Here is a 17260-nt window from a genome sequence, read left to right as displayed (position 1 = left end):
TTGTGATTGGGCTCTTTCCACTACCTACTTTGAGGACTAGATAGGCTGACAGGTCAGGGGGATGAATGACTTGGCTGCACAGCCGACTTTAGCGACTTTAGCGACTGCTCGGCATCAGAGACCCGTTAGCCTTCAGCCGAACAGGAGGCCGTTTCATGAACTAGAAAGTCCATTTACCCAACGTGGTGATTAGAGGTCCTAATGGGATGGATTCTACTTGATAACTAATGTAGCGCAGTCAAGTATGTATCCGATAAGAAAACCGTTGAACTTACTGACACTACAGTACACGATTGCCTGTCTCCTACCACACTGTTGAGAAGTTACATGATTCACGATTGCATCGCCCAAGGACTTAGTAAGATTAGACGATGATGTTTTACTAGAATGATCCGTAACATCTAGGAAGTCTGACATTGTGCAACTCTTATACCATGATGAGTTACGAAACGGGCTACGCTGCGCTTTATTGCAATACCGAGTTCATGAATCACCAATGGAAATAGGACGTAGAAATGGATAGGTATGTATGTTTATAATTGTACTTCAATGGACCTTTGGTCTCTATCATAACAACTAGGATATAAGGATCGATTAACCCCCCTCCGCATCCAAATTGGATGCTAATCCGATGTACTGATATGTTGCCTTACTCCCAACCGTCATATCCAAGCCATAACGCCGAAGAAATGCACGCGTGATTTCGTTAGAGTTGTTCCGTGCATCGCGGGATCTGCGCTATCGCTGTCTCCCGGCACACGCGAACATCATTAGGCATTTCCCCCCTTTAGTGGGCGGGTCTGTAGGGCTCGTAAGCCAGATCGTGGTGGCGGATGCCGCCCGACTGGTGCGGCGGCATGCCGTACTGCTGTTGGTGGCTGTAGCCGGCGTTGTAGCTACCACGGTTGTCGTGGAGGGGCGCGTAGCTGCCGTTGGGGATGAACTTTTCCTGCTCGCTGTCGTTGCGACGGTGCGAGCGGGAGCGGGAGCGGCTCTCGGGCTTGCAGCAGCAGATGGTGAAGACCCAGAAGAGACCGGCGGCGAGGGCGAACGCGGCGCCCAACCAAGTAACGGCAAGGAAGGACGTGTTGACGTTGCCCTTGACGCCGTACCACTTGGCCGTGGCCTCGACGGCACCGACAACCACGACGGACATGGCCGTCATCAGCGCGGCGTAGGCACAGACGGCGATCGAGGCGACACCGGCGATGACCCAGGTGAGGCAGCTCACTGCCCGTGAGCACGAGGTGAAGAGGGCAAACAAAAGCTCAACGCCGAGAGCAATCATGGCGATGACGTAGACGACCTCGGTCCACTTGGTCACAGTTTTGAAGGCGTTCAGCGAGCTGACCAATTCCTTGGGGATATCGACCTTGACGTTCATAGCGGTGCCAACCGTTGTCAGGCTGGACGTGTTCAAGTAGGTTGAAGCCCAGTCGAACTGGGCCTTGGTGCAGTTGCGCTTGTCATTTTGACCGGTTGTGCAGAAACCCCACAGGTTGATATCGTACAGGTCCGCCAGGCCGAGGTCAGCGGCGGTGATGTTGGTGTTCAGGAGGGCGGCGGCGTCAGTGCCGGCAGGGATAGCTTGGTCCTTGGTGAGCTGGTGCACAGTCTCGTCCACATCGCGGCTGCCCTTGGCCTTGTCTAGCAGACCTTTTGCCGTTACGGGGCTGATGGAAAGGCCGGTTGTGTTGACCCGGAACAGGTAGAGGTCTGTGTTTGTCACGCCGGTGAGGCCGGCAATCAATAAGCAGATGATGCTAGCGACTACCAGCAGAAACGGTAGCGCCACGCAAAAGACTCTCCCGACGCTGACCATCGTAAAGTTGTTGTGCTTTGTGGGAGGTACGGGTAGTTGGTAGTTAGGTGGGTCGATCTCGGTGGTCGCAGGTGGTGATTATGATGTAATAACAATAATACCTGGAGCGAGCGAGCGAGCGAGTGTGTGGGTGGGCGGTTTTCTGGAGGGGTTCGCCGAAGTCGTTGATCCAAACGAATGTAGATGGACGGACGGAGTTTCTGTTTCTCGAAGACGACAGGCAACAAGAAACTCTGGAGAAGTAGAAATAGTAGAATGGGAAAGCAGAGAGTAATCCAGGATGCAAAAGCAAGAGGATGGGACGGCTTTAATCCAAGAACGAAAACCAGACGGCGAGTTACAGTTACACACAGCATACGCACGCACACGCTCATTCTTCCTCCTCATTCGTTTCGTGATAAGCGTGGCGCAGTGCCTGTTTGTCTTCCTGCTTGCCCACATTTGCCCACCTCAGCCTGGATGTGGATGACTTGGCAGTGTTTAGCCTATCGAGAAACGTCACTTTGGTTGCACTCACAGCCCCCCCAACTGCACAAGTGCCCTTTCTGTGCCCCCCAGCCCAGCCCGCGACGAGAGTTTTCTGGAGAATCCGAGGCGATCCTAGCCTGCCTGCGCTTGGCTCCAGGCAGGGCCAACCCGGTCCGGCGGCGTCCCTTGACGCGCCATCCGAGTCTCAGAGATTGAACGATTCCTTCGTTCATTTACCACTGATGACCAAGCTGACGGTTTTTCTTTTACCCACCCGTCCTGGGTCCTATCTACGTAACTGAAAGTGCATGGGGATTTTTCCTTCTGGCCTTTCACTAGTCCGGTGTCCGGATGATGGTGAAACCCTCGACTCGGGCCAAAGAGAAGAGGAGGATCTACTGTAACCATTTTCCTGGACGTCCCGATATTTGGACACTGGATGCTGCCACTTCCTTGGACCCTTGGAAACACGGCTGCATGACGTCTGTCTGTTTGGGAGGCCTGGGAAGCAAGAAGGTGTGTTGCGAGTCGTGGTTGCTAGGGCGGCACAGCAGGATCAGCTGTTTGTGGAGGTGGACGTATGCTGATCATTTACAAAGTTTTTTCTCTCTCTGGTTTTTATTTACACTCACTCCTTCCAAAAGAACACGCATACTCGCAGCAACATCGAACTAGCGCATAAGATCTCTGGCACTGCATTTGTTGAATCATTGTTGTAACGAATGCCTCTTACGCGTAGGTTTATCGGCGAAGCAAAAGAAGGAGCTGTGCATCCTGCGTGCGTACAGTTTGTTTTCCAACATACGCCAGGGACTTGGCCGGCCATAAAAGTGAGTGGCGTTTTCCTGGCGGTGGTGGTGAGAGAGATGGCTGGGAAGTTACGCGGCTTGCACATCGGTGGGGAAGCCGGCGCAGTCAGCCCAGCTGCTCTCAGCTCAACGAAACAGCCAATCTGCGCTCGAAAACACGAAAAGAGATGGGCTACCTTTGCGGGCATTAGAGGACATGAAATGTGCAGTTAAGTTCAGTAGTTTGTAGCCCGCTGTCCGTGATCTATCTGAAGGGCGTCATACTTAGAATGCACAGACGGGGCACGATTTCGAAGTAAAACAAATCCGCCGCCGTACCTCTAAAAATAGCTGGCCCCTCTTATAGGGATGGCTACTACATATATCTACGAATCCCGACCTAGCCACTATTATAACAACGGCAGCATTCCTGGTAAGACCAGACCAATGTAGAAAAGCGATTTCCATACCCGGAAACGTTTGCCACAAGACACACGCGGCCGTGCTGCCGCAAAGTTAGTTGACAGACGGGGACGCAGCCCTTCTCGATTCTGGATGCGACCAGTCGGATTTTCTGTACGTCAGCACTGCATAGAGCATTACCAGCTAAGTACAGTTCTAATGTATCCTGCCATGCAGTAGCGCAGCAACGCCCGTTTGTAAGACCAAAACAAAAAAAAGAGATAATACTCATGTTCCTTCAGACCTTGAGTTGATCTACACCAACACATCCTTTGCATCACCAAGGAGAACTTACTCGATATTGTACGGCAAGCAGCGCTTTCGCACTCAAGAGGATACTTGACTTCTAGATCGCCGCGCTCACTGCAACCGCAATAATTTGGCCACGTACACATATCTACATAGGTATTCCTGCTAGCTTGTGCCTCGGAGGAAAATGAAGCAAAAGCAAAACCCAGCCAGTAACGGATATTTACATGCAGTCCGCGGTGGCATTTGGGCAGAGAAGTTGAATCACATGGACGTCCAGGGTCCATGCATGCAAGACTCCATGAGCCTAGCGTCGCGTGACTACACTCACTATACACGAGGTAGTCTGGTTGAACTTTTTGTTTCTGGTTGTGTAGGGAACTAGCTATTCAATATTCTCGGCACCACCCATGATCATCAGGTCCACACGCGGTTCTGTTCGATACCCTTCCAAAGGACCAGCAGCAGCAGCAACCGTTGAGCAACCAGCAACGGCAAGTCATGCTGCTGTGTTGCCATTGGGTATTTCCAAGCGTCGGAGTTGGTAGCTTCCGACTTCTCACCCAGAAGCGATGAGTGGCTGAATGAGAGAACGAAAATAGCATCAACAACGACACACAAGACACGATGTCGCTCAAGCTTCATTGTTCCGCATTGTTGCCCATCGCAGATGGTCGTGGCAGACAAACCAGTCGGGTCGTTCCCGCTTATGGATTCGAGGTAGACGGGTGACAGGTAATCGGTCTCGACGCTTCTGGCGATTGTTTTCCTGCTTCCAGAATCCCAAATGTGACTCGGTGAAGGGGAAATGGGCTGTAGAGGCTCAACCGCCCCGCCTGGAGAATCCACATTGGTGGGACATTTTCTCCAGTGGGCCCAAGTCTGGAAACTGCATCAGGCATGAACGGGAACAGTTTGACAGCAAGTGAAGCCTGACTGCCGACAGGGGGGCATGGCGGGCGGGTCATGCTCAGTGTAGGTGCTCTGCCGTCTGTCGTCTTCAGTAGGTATTCTGGCGGCGGCGTCCTTCGCCCATCTGGTTGCCAATCAATAGTTCAGTTATGTGATAAGGACTGTGTCAAGATTATACCAGTTGCCAAGTAGGTTTGACCTCTAAGTGGTAAATGATCAACGCCCGTCGCGGGACTTGCCATCAATACAAGAGACGGGCGTGTGTGTGTGTGTACGTGTGCGCAAACCTCGCCCAACGGACACTTTTACTGCTCAAATACCGCCGAAGTACGTAGTAAGCGTTTCGAGAGGCCCACGACAAACAGCGACAGTGGCAGCAACAACAACCACAACAACCTCGTCAAAAACACCCCGGTGCATGTCATACATACGTGCGGCGAGACCAATAGCCTCGAATCTTGGCGCTCACCACATGCTGTAGCAGCCAGCGACCTACCCAGCTTATCGGGCTCAGAGACTTGGCTGCAACATCTCGTCATCCGGGAGCCCGCCGCCAACACTAAACAAACCAACCAACTATCGCCGTCGCTGCTGTTGCTGTATTGAAGACCGCACTCGGTTCATCGTGGCTCTTGGCGCTGCGCCCGGTTCATCAGCAAAGACTCGCTTTCTCTCTCTTTCTCCGAAGAGAATTGTTCTGTTCCCCTCACTCCAATCTCTCCCGCTCTCTCTCCCTGATCTGCATCTTTGAGCCGATTGATCTCTAGCACCGCCGCCTGGAGTGCTCCTTCTTGCTCTCCCCGCATTTCCTCCAAAGACGAAGACCAGACCATCTTGGACGCTCGGCCGCTTACGCTTCAGTACCTAGCATCCCAACCGCACCCCGGCAGGGCTTTGGAAGGGGTTCGCCAGTGTATCGTGCCTAGCCGCGCTAAGGACTCCGGCGTCCTTGTGCCCCTCTTACTCCTCCTCTTGTTCTTTTCGAGTTGAGTAGCCAGAGGTAGTAGTAGTAGTCGTAGTGGCTGTCTTTGCCGCTTTGTTCTGCACTTGATACTACTGACTGACTCCCTGATTGTGGAAAATCTTCTTCACTGGGTGCGCCGCAGCCAAAGCAGAACAGAACATCTGAACAATTTGTCCTGTTCAATCAATCCGGCAATCCATCCAGCCCAAAAACCACGCCCTCGATCACGCAATCCCAAGAGGCCTAGATTTCCCTCGCACCCTTCTCGCACCCCACACAACGCGGTTGAATGCGGCTGAGGTTGGAAAATACGCCAACCCAATCTTTTACTGTGTCTTGCTCGGCCGGAACCCGTACTTTCCCACACCACACTACCCACCACATCGTCATAGCCTCACACGTACACATACACTCTTAGCAGTAGGTTACTTTTCTCCAAACCTCGATCATATGCCCAACACGAGCATCCGATTGTCTTGCCAGTATCCAGTGTCTGCCTGTGTTTGGTGCCTTTGTTTGTTCATGAACGCCGGCCGCGGATTTACCCACTCCGTCCTGCTGCTGCGCACGTAGTTGGCGCCGACCGTCTCCCGTTGATGCACGCTCAAGTTCAAGTTACTTACCTCGATTCTTTTGCTGCAGCCAATCTACAACCACGGACGCAATCACGGCGCCTCGAGTCTCCTCCATCACCCTCATCCTCTCCGCCCTCGAACGGCTCTTTCACCCTCCCTAACCCGACCTGCAACTCCCCAGATCTTGCAACAATCTCGTCGAGTCACCCCGACGTCGGGTAGCGGTCGGCTGTGAGGATAGCCCTCGGTGGACCACGAAGCGCACCTCCGGCCTCCTACATACAATCCTGTACTCGCTAGACGCCTGGGAAACATACTATGGGAAACCAAACCTCCAAAGAAGGAGGCTCCTCCAAGGGCAGCGGCCCCGGAGATAACCTGCAGTCTTATCCTAGTTTTAGCAGATCCGACACCAAGGACTCCACCCGTTCCTTTCGCTCCTTGCGATCCAAAATCCCCGGAGGTGGGAAAACAGACAGTCCCAGGAACTCGGCATTGCTGTCCAACGGCGATGCGGCGGCGGCTACTGCTGCCGCCGAAAAGTCGGACGCCGCATCCGTCAAGTCTGGGCGAAGCGCAAGATCTGGTGTCTCGAGGGTCAGCCGCCCAGATTCCACTATCGTTCCGGACTCTCCTGAGTCGCCTCAGTCGCCAGATGGCCTCACGTCTCCTATCAACGAAGATCAACCCCCGCCGTCCCCCATACATTCCACTTCTATGAAGGCTGGCCACGCCGACATCACCGCTGCCCAGGCTAGCGGGGAAGTTGACCACGTGTCAGACCAACCTCCTACGGGCGGCGTCAACCCCGGTTCCCAAATACCCGGGAAACCAGGCCAATCCATATTGGTCAGAAGGGACAACGTGACCGGCAATGCCACCAGTGCCTCTGCCGAAGGAAACCCTGACGAGACGTTACCCGGAGGGGTCGCCATGGGGGATATTAAGGATATTGATCTGGATGACTTCATCAAGCGACTGCTGGATGCTGCGTATGCTGGAAAGGTTACCAAGGGCGTGTGCCTTAAGAATGCCGAGATTGTCGCGATCTGCCAACGGGCGAGGGAGTGCTTTCTTTCACAACCAGCTCTCCTCGAGCTAGACGCCCCGGTGAAGATTGTGGGAGACGTTCACGGACAGTATACGGACCTGATTCGCATGTTCGAGATGTGCGGATTCCCGCCCAACGCCAACTTCTTATTCCTGGGCGACTACGTCGATCGCGGCAAGCAGTCGCTCGAGACGATACTTCTGCTGTTATGCTACAAGCTCAAATACCCCGAGAACTTCTTCCTGCTCCGGGGTAATCACGAATGCGCCAATGTCACCAGAGTCTACGGGTTTTACGATGAATGCAAGCGCCGTTGCAACGTGAAGATCTGGAAGACGTTCATAGACTGCTTCAACACCCTGCCGATTGCGGCTATCGTTGCGGGAAAGATATTCTGTGTTCATGGAGGCCTGTCGCCAGCTCTCAGTCACATGGATGATATTCGAAACATCGCGCGGCCTACCGACGTCCCCGACTATGGTCTCCTGAACGATCTTCTGTGGTCTGACCCGGCAGACATGGAACAAGACTGGGAGGCCAATGAGCGTGGTGTGAGTTACTGTTTTGGCAAGAAGGTCATCACAGACTTTCTGGCTACGCACGATTTTGATCTAGTCTGTCGAGCCCACATGGTGGTCGAGGATGGGTACGAGTTCTTTAACGACAGGGTTCTTGTTACAGTCTTCAGCGCACCGAACGTAAGTTCCCATGGCCCCATACCGTATGAGTGATGCACCGTTAACCATTTTACTTAGTATTGTGGCGAATTTGACAACTGGGGGGCCGTCATGTCTGTGTCGTCCGAGCTCCTGTGTAGTTTCGAACTACTGAAGCCATTGGACTCCTCGGCCTTGAAGAGTCACATCAAGAAAGGAAGGAACAAGCGTAACACGATGCTTAACAGTCCTGTAAGTCCAGCACTCTCGACCGTGTCTCATACGACCGGTAGCAAGCACCTGTACTGACCTGGTTTCCGTAGCCTGCGAACGTATACCCCCAGAGCGTATAGGGTAAGCTCATTGATAAACGAGCTTGAACAGATGTGCGCTGGTTCGAGGTATCGAACGACCATGGCCTTGTCTATGAGCTTGGCCCTACCCAACTCACTTGTGTACGGATCCGGACATTCTTTGAAATAGGAGAGCACAGTCAGTCCCAAGTAGATCAGGGTGTATCATGTTTCATGATGCACTCGGTGACCCAGGGGCGGCGCCAGACGATCTTTAGCCGAGTTGGATCTACGGCAACTTACGAGCGCACCGCAGCGAACAGTTTGGGCATGGACGTAGAAATCCATGTCCAATAGCGAGGATGGAGACCTGGAACGGCCTTTCCTCACTTTGCCCTAAAGTCCTGTCGGTAGAGAGTGGGCATGCTTTCCACACATACATACGCATACAGGAGTCGCACTGCAGTAGAAGAATTTGTCCTGCAGTCCCTTCCATGGTGGAAATTAGGCGTTACGGTACGATCCGTCCATACACAGAGAGAGAGAGCAAGGCATTTTTTGGTAGGGACAGTTGGCTGGCAAACGTAAATGCCCAGATGGAATTTCGCACTCACAAATAGCGAAGCATTACGAGAGAAGGGCAGGGGGAGGCCGAAAGCTGTGACTGATAAGGCTGCTGGAGCGTTGAACTTGTAGATGAATCGGGTCCTGGTGTTGCTGATGATGTATACTAATCGAGTTTCTTACTACCTATCCTCCTCCCTCCATTTCAAGAGGATAGACTGACGACGCTGCTTGTTCCTCATTCTATAAACAACTGGAGTGACAAAGTAACCAATGAAAATTTGGTGTCTAGATCCATCTTTGCTCTTATACATTTTCGGTGATGACTCCTTCGCAAATGCTCTCTTAGCCAAGTTGTTCCAAATAATTTGCAGTATTACTTCCAAGGATATTCACATATTTCTTGTTTCTGTGCCTCTAGTAGCATAATTCAATAGTATTTGAGCGCTAGGAAATAGAACTTGCATGTCTAAAGGAAATTGCTGCTCTTTATTATACGATAACACTACTGTACAGCCACTAGGCATACATAACCTGCCTCTTCTTCTCATCCTCCCTCTCCTATCGTATTCTCCTCAGTCTCGGCCCCTATCCCATAGAGAAAGTCTATTCTGTAGCAATCATGAAGCACGTGTACTCACCCCTTGGACGTGGTGGTGTTGTAACTTCTTTGGTATTCTGTTCACAAGCCGGTCCCTCCTCTAGACAGTCTCTCTAAAACAAGATTACGCCGCACCTAGTCGCTATATCTCGCTGGAAGTCTTCGGACGCGGGTGCGATCGGTAACATTACTGCCGTCGCTGTCGTCTGCGCCCCGGGACCTGCCATCCGCGTCCTCGTTCCCAGCGTGGCCATGTCCACGGCTACGTCGGCCGCCGCCGCCGCCCAGGGTACTCAAGTCGTCTTCGCTGTCGTTGACCTCGGAAGTACGCCGGTTATTGTTGTTATTGTTGTTATTGTTGTTGTTGATGTTGCGTGGCCCAACCAGCTCGATGTCGTCTTCAGCAGCCGGCACCGAAAGCGGACTAGACTCGAGGGCGTTATGCCTGACGGCCCTACGGGTTCGTCGCCGACTAGGCGAGTTATCTTCATGCTCGTCCGAATCAGTGTCGTGGGCGGCATTACCACCCATCACGGGGCGGTTGATTACCGGATGGCGACGGGTAGAGCGCTGGCTGCCGCCACTACGACGGCTGGCACTGGCACTGACGCTCGCGCTTGGGCCCGCACCCGCACCTGGGGCGTTTTCGTGACCTTCCCCATCGTCATGATCGTCCGTGACAACCTTGCGTGCCTTTCTGCCGCGTCGTTTCGGCGTAGCTTGCAGAGGGGCGTCGTCTGTTTCTGGCTCAGTGGAAGCTTCAGGACGGGTGGCTTTGCTAATGTGGGCTCTGGTGAAGAGGTTTTCAGCTTTGGTAGCTTTGGCGTTGAACCGTCTCCGGTTACCACCACGAGCTAAGGCATCCAAACCGACTGCTGCGGGTCGGTATTCTTCTTCCTCCGACTCGTCCTCGACCCTGCCGCGTTTGCGTTTCCTTGGCTTTTCGTCTTTGAACGGGTCTTCTTCTGCCTGTGTTTCCATTGCATTATCATCGTCGTCCTCCAGATCCGAATCGACCTTTGCCGCTGCAAACGCTTTCTTGTTGTTGTTTGGCTTGGGCCCTCGCTTCTTAGGCGGGCGGCCCCTGGGTTTCTTGGGCTTGTCTACGTCTTCCTTTTTGCTTTTTCGTTTCTTGACCTTCTCTTTCCCTTCCTCCTCCTCCTTCTGCTCGTCGAGCAGCTTCTTGGTTAGGTTAGGGAAGTTTTCACCATAGTTGAAGAAGAGTTCCTCGCCGGCTTTGATATCACGCATCGCGCTGAACTTGATCCGGTATTCGCCGCAGACGTATAGGATCTTGGGCGTGATGTTGCATCCTAATCCGCGCTTGTCACCATCATCCTGATGGTTGATGTATCGGCTTAGATTTCCATATATAGCCGCATCAACCCATATGCCCTCCTGTTCGAGTAGCGTAAACAGATAGGAGGCATTCGATTCTTCATCAAACACATCGCCACGCCTAGCCTCTCGACGAACTCCCTCGTCCTGACTGATCAGCTCACCCACGTATTCAATGACAAAGTCGTCCTGAGATATGTCCTGTGCCGTAAAGAGACCGTAGCCACAGTTCTCAATCATGGAGTTACCGAGGATGAGAGACTTGGCTTTGCCTCGCTGAAGAGCAACATTCTGACAGCCTGTTGCATAGAGGTGATCATTGTCTGCATTTCGGGGGTTTGCGCGCTCCAGGGCACCGCAACTGCCACAGAGAACTGGGTCGCATTCGCGATTGAGCTGCACGCATATACAGCTTTTCTGGTCTTTCGATTTTGCATTCGGAAGACAGGACTTCCCATGGGAGTGACAAGCACAACCAGTGAATTTGATGGCACACGTTTCAGCGGTGCATCGACAGAAGCGTTCGCACATGACGCGGTGCTGAACGCAGGGGCATTGACTATTACAAGGCCCCTCGTGGGAACACGGGTCAAAGTGATCTCGTCGTTGGTGCTCATGCGTAATGGTTTGTTCTTGCCAATCGCCTATCAGCACCTTTTTGTGGCGATCATACCAGCTTACGGACTTGGCCTTCACTGGTGGCTGCGGCTGCAGTGACTCAAGCGAGGGTTTGAGATCAAGCTTTTCGAATTGACGATTAACGTCCCAGCAGGGCCTGCCGGTTGCCACGGCTGTTGCGCATTGTACTGGAATGTTGGTATCGCAGAGAGTGGCAACAAAGGTCTTCAGCAGCATGATTTCGGTCTCGCTCCATGGTTTTGCCCTTGTGCCACGCGGTCCATACACATGGCAGTCCTGGCCACAAGGCTTTTCAGCTCTGCGAGCCACTGGGCTACCGCCGTCTTTCTTTGCAGCCTCGATGGCCTTCTTGCGAAGCAAAGGCTCAAGGCCGCCGACAACTTCGATAGAGAATCGTTTCCTCTCATTATCCACACCGTACTCTCCGTGTTCGCATGAGTGACTGCAGCAGATTAAACAGCCAAGTAATGCGTAGGTTTCAAGGAAAGACTCCACGGTTGTGTCCTCCACGACAGGCTTGACTTGGCTGGGGGTATCTTTCATCCACTTCTTGGTGTCGACAATAGTATCGACCGACTTATCGAGTAACAAAACGTCACGCAAAGTAACAGCTCTTTTGTCGAGTTTTGCCGCGTCAAAGACCTTGTCGAAGGCCTCGGTAAACATGCTGACTGCTCTCGCTGTTCGTGGGGATCCAATATCGTCGTTATAGGAGTTCAGCAAGCTGCTTTTTTGTTGGGGCGTCACTGCATCGGTCTGGCTTGCCATGTACCGAATTAGAGTAGATTTTGTGCAATTCTCCAGCCCGAGTTTGTCTAGCCAGTGGTCCAGATACAGCAAGAGAATGGTGCCGTGTTCCTTCTGCATGGTCTTGTGGACCTTTTCTGGTCGACTGAGAGTAGCAAACCCAGAGGTTTTGTCCATGCTTTCCAGATTCTCGAGCCATCGCCGATATTGGGGCTCCTCCTCATCTGCTAGGTCTCGCAGATGAGGCACAAAGCTAAGCATAGTGTTGGGAGACAGGATGTTCTTCTGGATCTCTACGTGATGGAAGTTGTAGTTGGGGACAGGTTCAACTGTGGTCTTGAGGCAAATCACCTGGAAGTGCTCTCGCTTTTCCTGTTTGCCAATACGGCCTGGGCCCAATTGCTAGAACGACGTCAGCTTCTGTACTTGTGCATTTGGGTTCAGAGTGCTACATACCTTGGTTTTGAACTTCATGGTCCCCTTGCTGGCCTCCATAGGCTTGGATTTGAGCTCGGAGAACCAGTTCTTCTTGGCGATATCGGGATGCGACGGGGCGCCCTTCTTCCAAGCCAAGTGGATTTGACGCGCAGTTAAACGAGCACCATCGTCCTCTATCTCATTCTTGAACTGCCTCAGCTGCTTTTCCAACTTTTCGATAGTCCACTCGGCCTTCTTGGGCGTGTGAGCCTTGGGGGTCCGGTGACTGGCATGCTGATGAATTTGCTGATTTGGGGGAGACATGGCGGGATGGCCAAATTGGCCTGCAACACCGGCCCTTAAAGGTAGTGAGTTTGAAGTGGTCTCTTCCTTGACTTTTTGCGTCGAAGCTCTGTTACTGCGCAAGGGGGAGGCAGTAGTGGGCAAGGCGGTTTCTGCAGGCACATGTGCCGTTGGTGCAGACGGAGTCCCGGGCTTACGATTGCGAGAACCGGGCTGGGAAAACGGCTGCGAAGTCTGCTTCCGAGGTGTAGTACGGGACGCGACCCCCACCTTCTCAGACTCGTCAGTAGAAGAGAGGGTGGTGAGGTCGATTGAGTCCTGGACGGGCCCCATTTCGTCTGAACTAAAAGACGCCTGGCTGGCTTATCGGGGGAACCAGCGCGTCGAGATAAAATAAACTTCAACGCCGCAGTGGCCCGACAGATGCGAGGCTGAACCTTGCGAGCCTTTCTGGCTTTCTTTCGACTTCTTAGGCTGACAGATGCGCCAAGTACGGGAGAGGGAAGACCAATCAATGTCCGCAGTGCCTCATCTCCAGCTTACTACGTCTAGATGTGCATAAGAACTGCTGGAAAAGTCCCAAGATCTAGTTCATGGCATACGACCTGCAACGGATTGCACGTATGATAACGGACCAGTCCCGGCTTTCAGGATCAATCGCGTAGTGACACTATGCTATTGCCTTTCCGTAGCAGATTGGATTAGAAAGCAGAAAGCCTTGATGAGAACCCTGATTGCAAAGGGATGGAAATGTCCAAGTAAAGAAAGTGTGTATAACAACAATCAAACCTGCTGATCAAGACTGGAGAGAAAACGCGCAGGCAGGCAGTCCCTTTTTGACGTTTGGCGAATTATTAGATAAAAATATTCATTAATGGAACGGCCGGACAGTGGTGATCGTCAACCTCAGCGGCGGAAAGATGATGGGAGTACTAGCCACTTTGTCAGGAGACGCGAAGCAACCGCGTCTTGTCTCACGGTCGGCCCATTTAATTTCTTGGTCACCTTCGGGTGTGGCGCAGGCACCTCTAGTGTGGCTACAGAGCTGACTGATACCCCAGGTTCTCAAGAACCCAAGCTGACTTGAAGCTTCTCGTCTCGCTTCAATACCTACCCTTATCCCATTGGAAACGTTAATTTGATCCAACTAATGTCCCTATTATGACTAGAACATGGATTTTGGAATCTTGGTTACTTGAATAGATAGATACCCTTGAGTTGCTGTTGTTATGACTAGAGGTCGTGCCCCAATGACGTGCGCTCTCGATGATAGTGATGCAGTTCTGATACAGGAATTGCATTCATTCCATTACGGATTGTTGCCCATGTATCGATTTTCCCTTTGGACCATGCCAGACTCAGTCGACCGGCTGGCAACCATCCGTCAAGTACTAATAATGCAGATGTCTTTTGTGTGCGAATAGGTCGATGACGTACAATGGTGCCCCTTAATCCTTTCAAATCCGCATCAGGACAAGTGTACGGCCTCTTGTCTTACCCCAACGAGGTCATCATTGCTATGGTGATGGGATGAATCAATGGTGTCAAATCCGCATTGGACGGTGCGGGACATGCGGTATGCTACGGTTCGGTATGTATTGGAAAGGCCTAGAGTAAGTGCCTGGATAGCTCAGTTGAGCCAATGGCAAGGGGCCAATCAAAGGCAGATCGGCACTTAGCAGCACCACAGCCCACTCGATCACCGCTGGATCAGACTCAGTCCAACGCCGTTTCAGCGCTACTCTTCCCTTTTCAATGATGATGACGTAGGAACCAATGCCTTCCCGTCCCGACGTTTCCATCAATGCAGACTGATTGAGTTGGGGTGGTCCTGTCAGCGGTCGCCTATCTTACCTCTCTGTGGACAAAGCGCTACCTACAGCTCTCGCCCTCCCACTGCTGCTTCAAACAAATAACATTGACGATCCATCATCACTACAAACTCAGCCCAAGACCACCCCTCATCTCTCCTCTCTCGCATACCACACACACACACACACACACACACACAATCTCTCCCTCACTTTTCTACAGATATACTTATACCCCATATACCCTACCCTGCCCTGCGCCGACTTTGCCACTACTGATACGATCGGCTATCTCAATCGCAACTGATCCGCCGACGTCCAGCCCACAGAAGCAGCCCGCTTTTGATCGACATAAGTTCACCCGGAGCCCTCGCATTGTTCCAGCTGTGCGATTCGACTGCAGCACATCAACAAGACCCCTTTGTCACCACAATCAAAGATCCCTTCGTCTTCAACCCACGCCCCCGGCCTCCCGCTTGTCGATCAGCCGCATAGTACAAACACTACGCTTGAACAATATCGACTTTCACCAAGATGCACCGCACGTATTCTATGCGCCAGACCAGGGCGCCGACTGCCTCGCAGATCCAGGTATGGCACCCCTGGATTACTGAATCATTGCAAATGTAGAAGAAGACATCACTGACGCAATGCACCGGCTAGAACCCCCCTCCCCCTCCCTCGACCACCAAGGCCGGCCGCCTGTTTGGCAAGGGCACATTTGGTGCGTCGCATCCTGTCGCAATGATGTCGCAAACAACTAACTTGAAGTAGGACATGCTCTCCGCCGCAACGCCGCGGGCGCATTCGGCCCCGACCTGGCCAAGAAGTTGACACAGCTCGTTAAGATGGAGAAGAACGTGATGCGCTCCTTGGAAACCGTCGCAAAGGAACGCATGGAGGTAGCAGTATGTTGCAGTCGCATTTGCTCAATCCGTCCTTCGCTGTCGAATAGATCGCTAATGCCTCATCCAGCAACAACTTTCCATCTGGGGTGAAGCTGGTGACGAAGATGTTTCGGACGTGACAGACAAGCTTGGTGTCCTCCTCTACGAGATCGGTGAACTGGAGGATCAGTACGTCGATCGTTATGACCAGTACCGAGTCACCATGAAGAGCATCAGAAACATTGAAGCTTCGGTGCAACCTAGCAGAGATCGTAAGTGCCCATTCTCACTGGGTGACACGAGTGTCATCTAGTATGGCTGCACATCAGTGTCAAAGCTAACACACCAATTCCCAACAGGCAAGCAAAAGATCACCGACAACATTGCCCAGCTCAAGTACAAGGAGCCCAACTCTCCCAAGATTGTAGTCCTTGAGCAGGAACTCGTTCGAGCCGAAGCTGAGTCGCTTGTTGCCGAGGCACAACTGTCCAACATCACACGTGAGAAGATAAAGTCTGCCTACACGTACCAGTTTGACGCCCTGCGCGAGCACTGCGAGAAGGTTGCCATCATTGCCGGATTTGGAAAACACCTCCTCGAGCTCATTGACGATACGCCCGTCACCCCCGGTGAGACCCGCGCTGCTTACGACGGTTACGAAGCTAGCAAGGCCATCATTCAAGACTGCGAGGATGCCCTCACCAACTGGGTCACTACCAATGCCGCAGTGTCTTCCAAGCTGTCTACTCGAGCCCGCACTTTGTCTACGAGGCGGAGGAACAACATCAAGGCTCGTAGCGAAGGATTAGATCTCTCGGGCCAGGATGCTCCTCTCAACGATCGGGATTCGTGGGTCGCTGCTGGCGATCATAAGAACCACGAGTACGATGACGAGGACGAGGAGGATGAACGTGCTCACTCGGTTCTTGACAGCGACAGTGGCCTCAATGGTGAAGACCACCGTGGAAGAAGCGAGGCAATGGCCGCATAGGACATGTCGCAGGGCAATCAAGTTCAAGACTTGGATTGGATCTTACGAGTAACGGGTATAGTAATGTCTAATAAGAGACACGAAAGACAATGATATCGACATTTGCCGAAATCGAAACTGGCTGTTTTCTTTGGGTGTTCCTGGAAAGAATGGGAAGCTTTGGTGGGTGTTTAGGGATAGGGTGTTGGAGAACTCGATTCGTTGCGGCGGACTCTTCTCATCAGGTGGTCACTGGTTGATGACTACCGTTCTGTATGATTACCATTTTTCACCCCAAAACAAATAATTTGAAGTTTCTTTACATCTACAACCAATGAAAATACAAAATAGGTGTCAGAGACACCTGGATCAACGGTTGCCTGTCTATGCTCCTGTTTGAGTCCGCAATAAATCAGTATAAGTATTGCTGGGTCCTGCTATGTAGAGATGGCGATGCGTGACAGGTGTTGTGGAGCAATAGCGGCTGCACGACAGCCGTCATAAATAAATTCATGCCCACACGCCTGGTGACGAGATAACTAAGTACACCACTGAAAACAGTAATGACTATGGAAAGCAGGTGTTAAAAGCTATTGAAAGGTAGAGATTCATGTGTATATCCAACTATAATCAGTGCACAATGACGAGGGAATAGGCACAACCGAGTCAATCAACAGCAGGACAAGGGACAAGGCAAATCGGAGGTATTGGCGCACTCAAATCGGCTGCGATCCATTAGCAAG

At 52.3% G+C, this 17260-nt stretch overlaps 4 protein-coding genes across 4 annotated transcripts; 2 read left to right on the top strand and 2 right to left on the bottom strand.

Annotated features, from left to right (window-relative positions):
• Positions 1-787: 787 nt before the first annotated feature.
• On the bottom strand, positions 788-1822 carry PG985_012347 (uncharacterized protein; the record flags this gene model as incomplete). The annotated part of the gene is made up of 1 exon (XM_066832114.1): positions 788-1822. The coding sequence occupies one exon, from the start codon at positions 1820-1822 to the stop codon at positions 788-790; it is 1035 nt and encodes a 344-aa protein (XP_066680164.1).
• A 4736-nt stretch (positions 1823-6558) lies between these two features.
• Positions 6559-8300, top strand: PG985_012346 (Serine/threonine-protein phosphatase PP-Z; the record flags this gene model as incomplete). The annotated part of the gene is made up of 3 exons (XM_066832113.1): positions 6559-7989; positions 8047-8199; positions 8271-8300. 3 exons carry the CDS (start codon positions 6559-6561, stop codon positions 8298-8300), a joined length of 1614 nt encoding a protein of 537 aa, XP_066680163.1.
• A 1240-nt stretch (positions 8301-9540) lies between these two features.
• On the bottom strand, positions 9541-13182 carry PG985_012345 (uncharacterized protein; the record flags this gene model as incomplete). The annotated part of the gene is made up of 3 exons (XM_066832112.1): positions 9541-11139; positions 11425-12531; positions 12586-13182. The coding sequence occupies 3 exons, from the start codon at positions 13180-13182 to the stop codon at positions 9541-9543; spliced, it is 3303 nt and encodes a 1100-aa protein (XP_066680162.1).
• A 2012-nt stretch (positions 13183-15194) lies between these two features.
• Positions 15195-16538, top strand: PG985_012344 (lipid-binding protein; the record flags this gene model as incomplete). The annotated part of the gene is made up of 5 exons (XM_066832111.1): positions 15195-15251; positions 15324-15384; positions 15435-15568; positions 15636-15819; positions 15907-16538. The coding sequence occupies 5 exons, from the start codon at positions 15195-15197 to the stop codon at positions 16536-16538; spliced, it is 1068 nt and encodes a 355-aa protein (XP_066680161.1).
• Positions 16539-17260: the final 722 nt, after the last annotated feature.

This window comes from Apiospora marii, assembly GCF_038362585.1.
Source record: "Apiospora marii strain CBS 49790 chromosome Unknown utg000009l_segment0_segment0, whole genome shotgun sequence".
In the NCBI taxonomy this organism is placed as follows: domain Eukaryota; kingdom Fungi; phylum Ascomycota; class Sordariomycetes; order Amphisphaeriales; family Apiosporaceae; genus Apiospora; species Apiospora marii.
The sequence above is the reverse complement of the archived record's forward strand: the minus strand, read 5'-3'. Positions and strand labels throughout refer to the sequence as shown.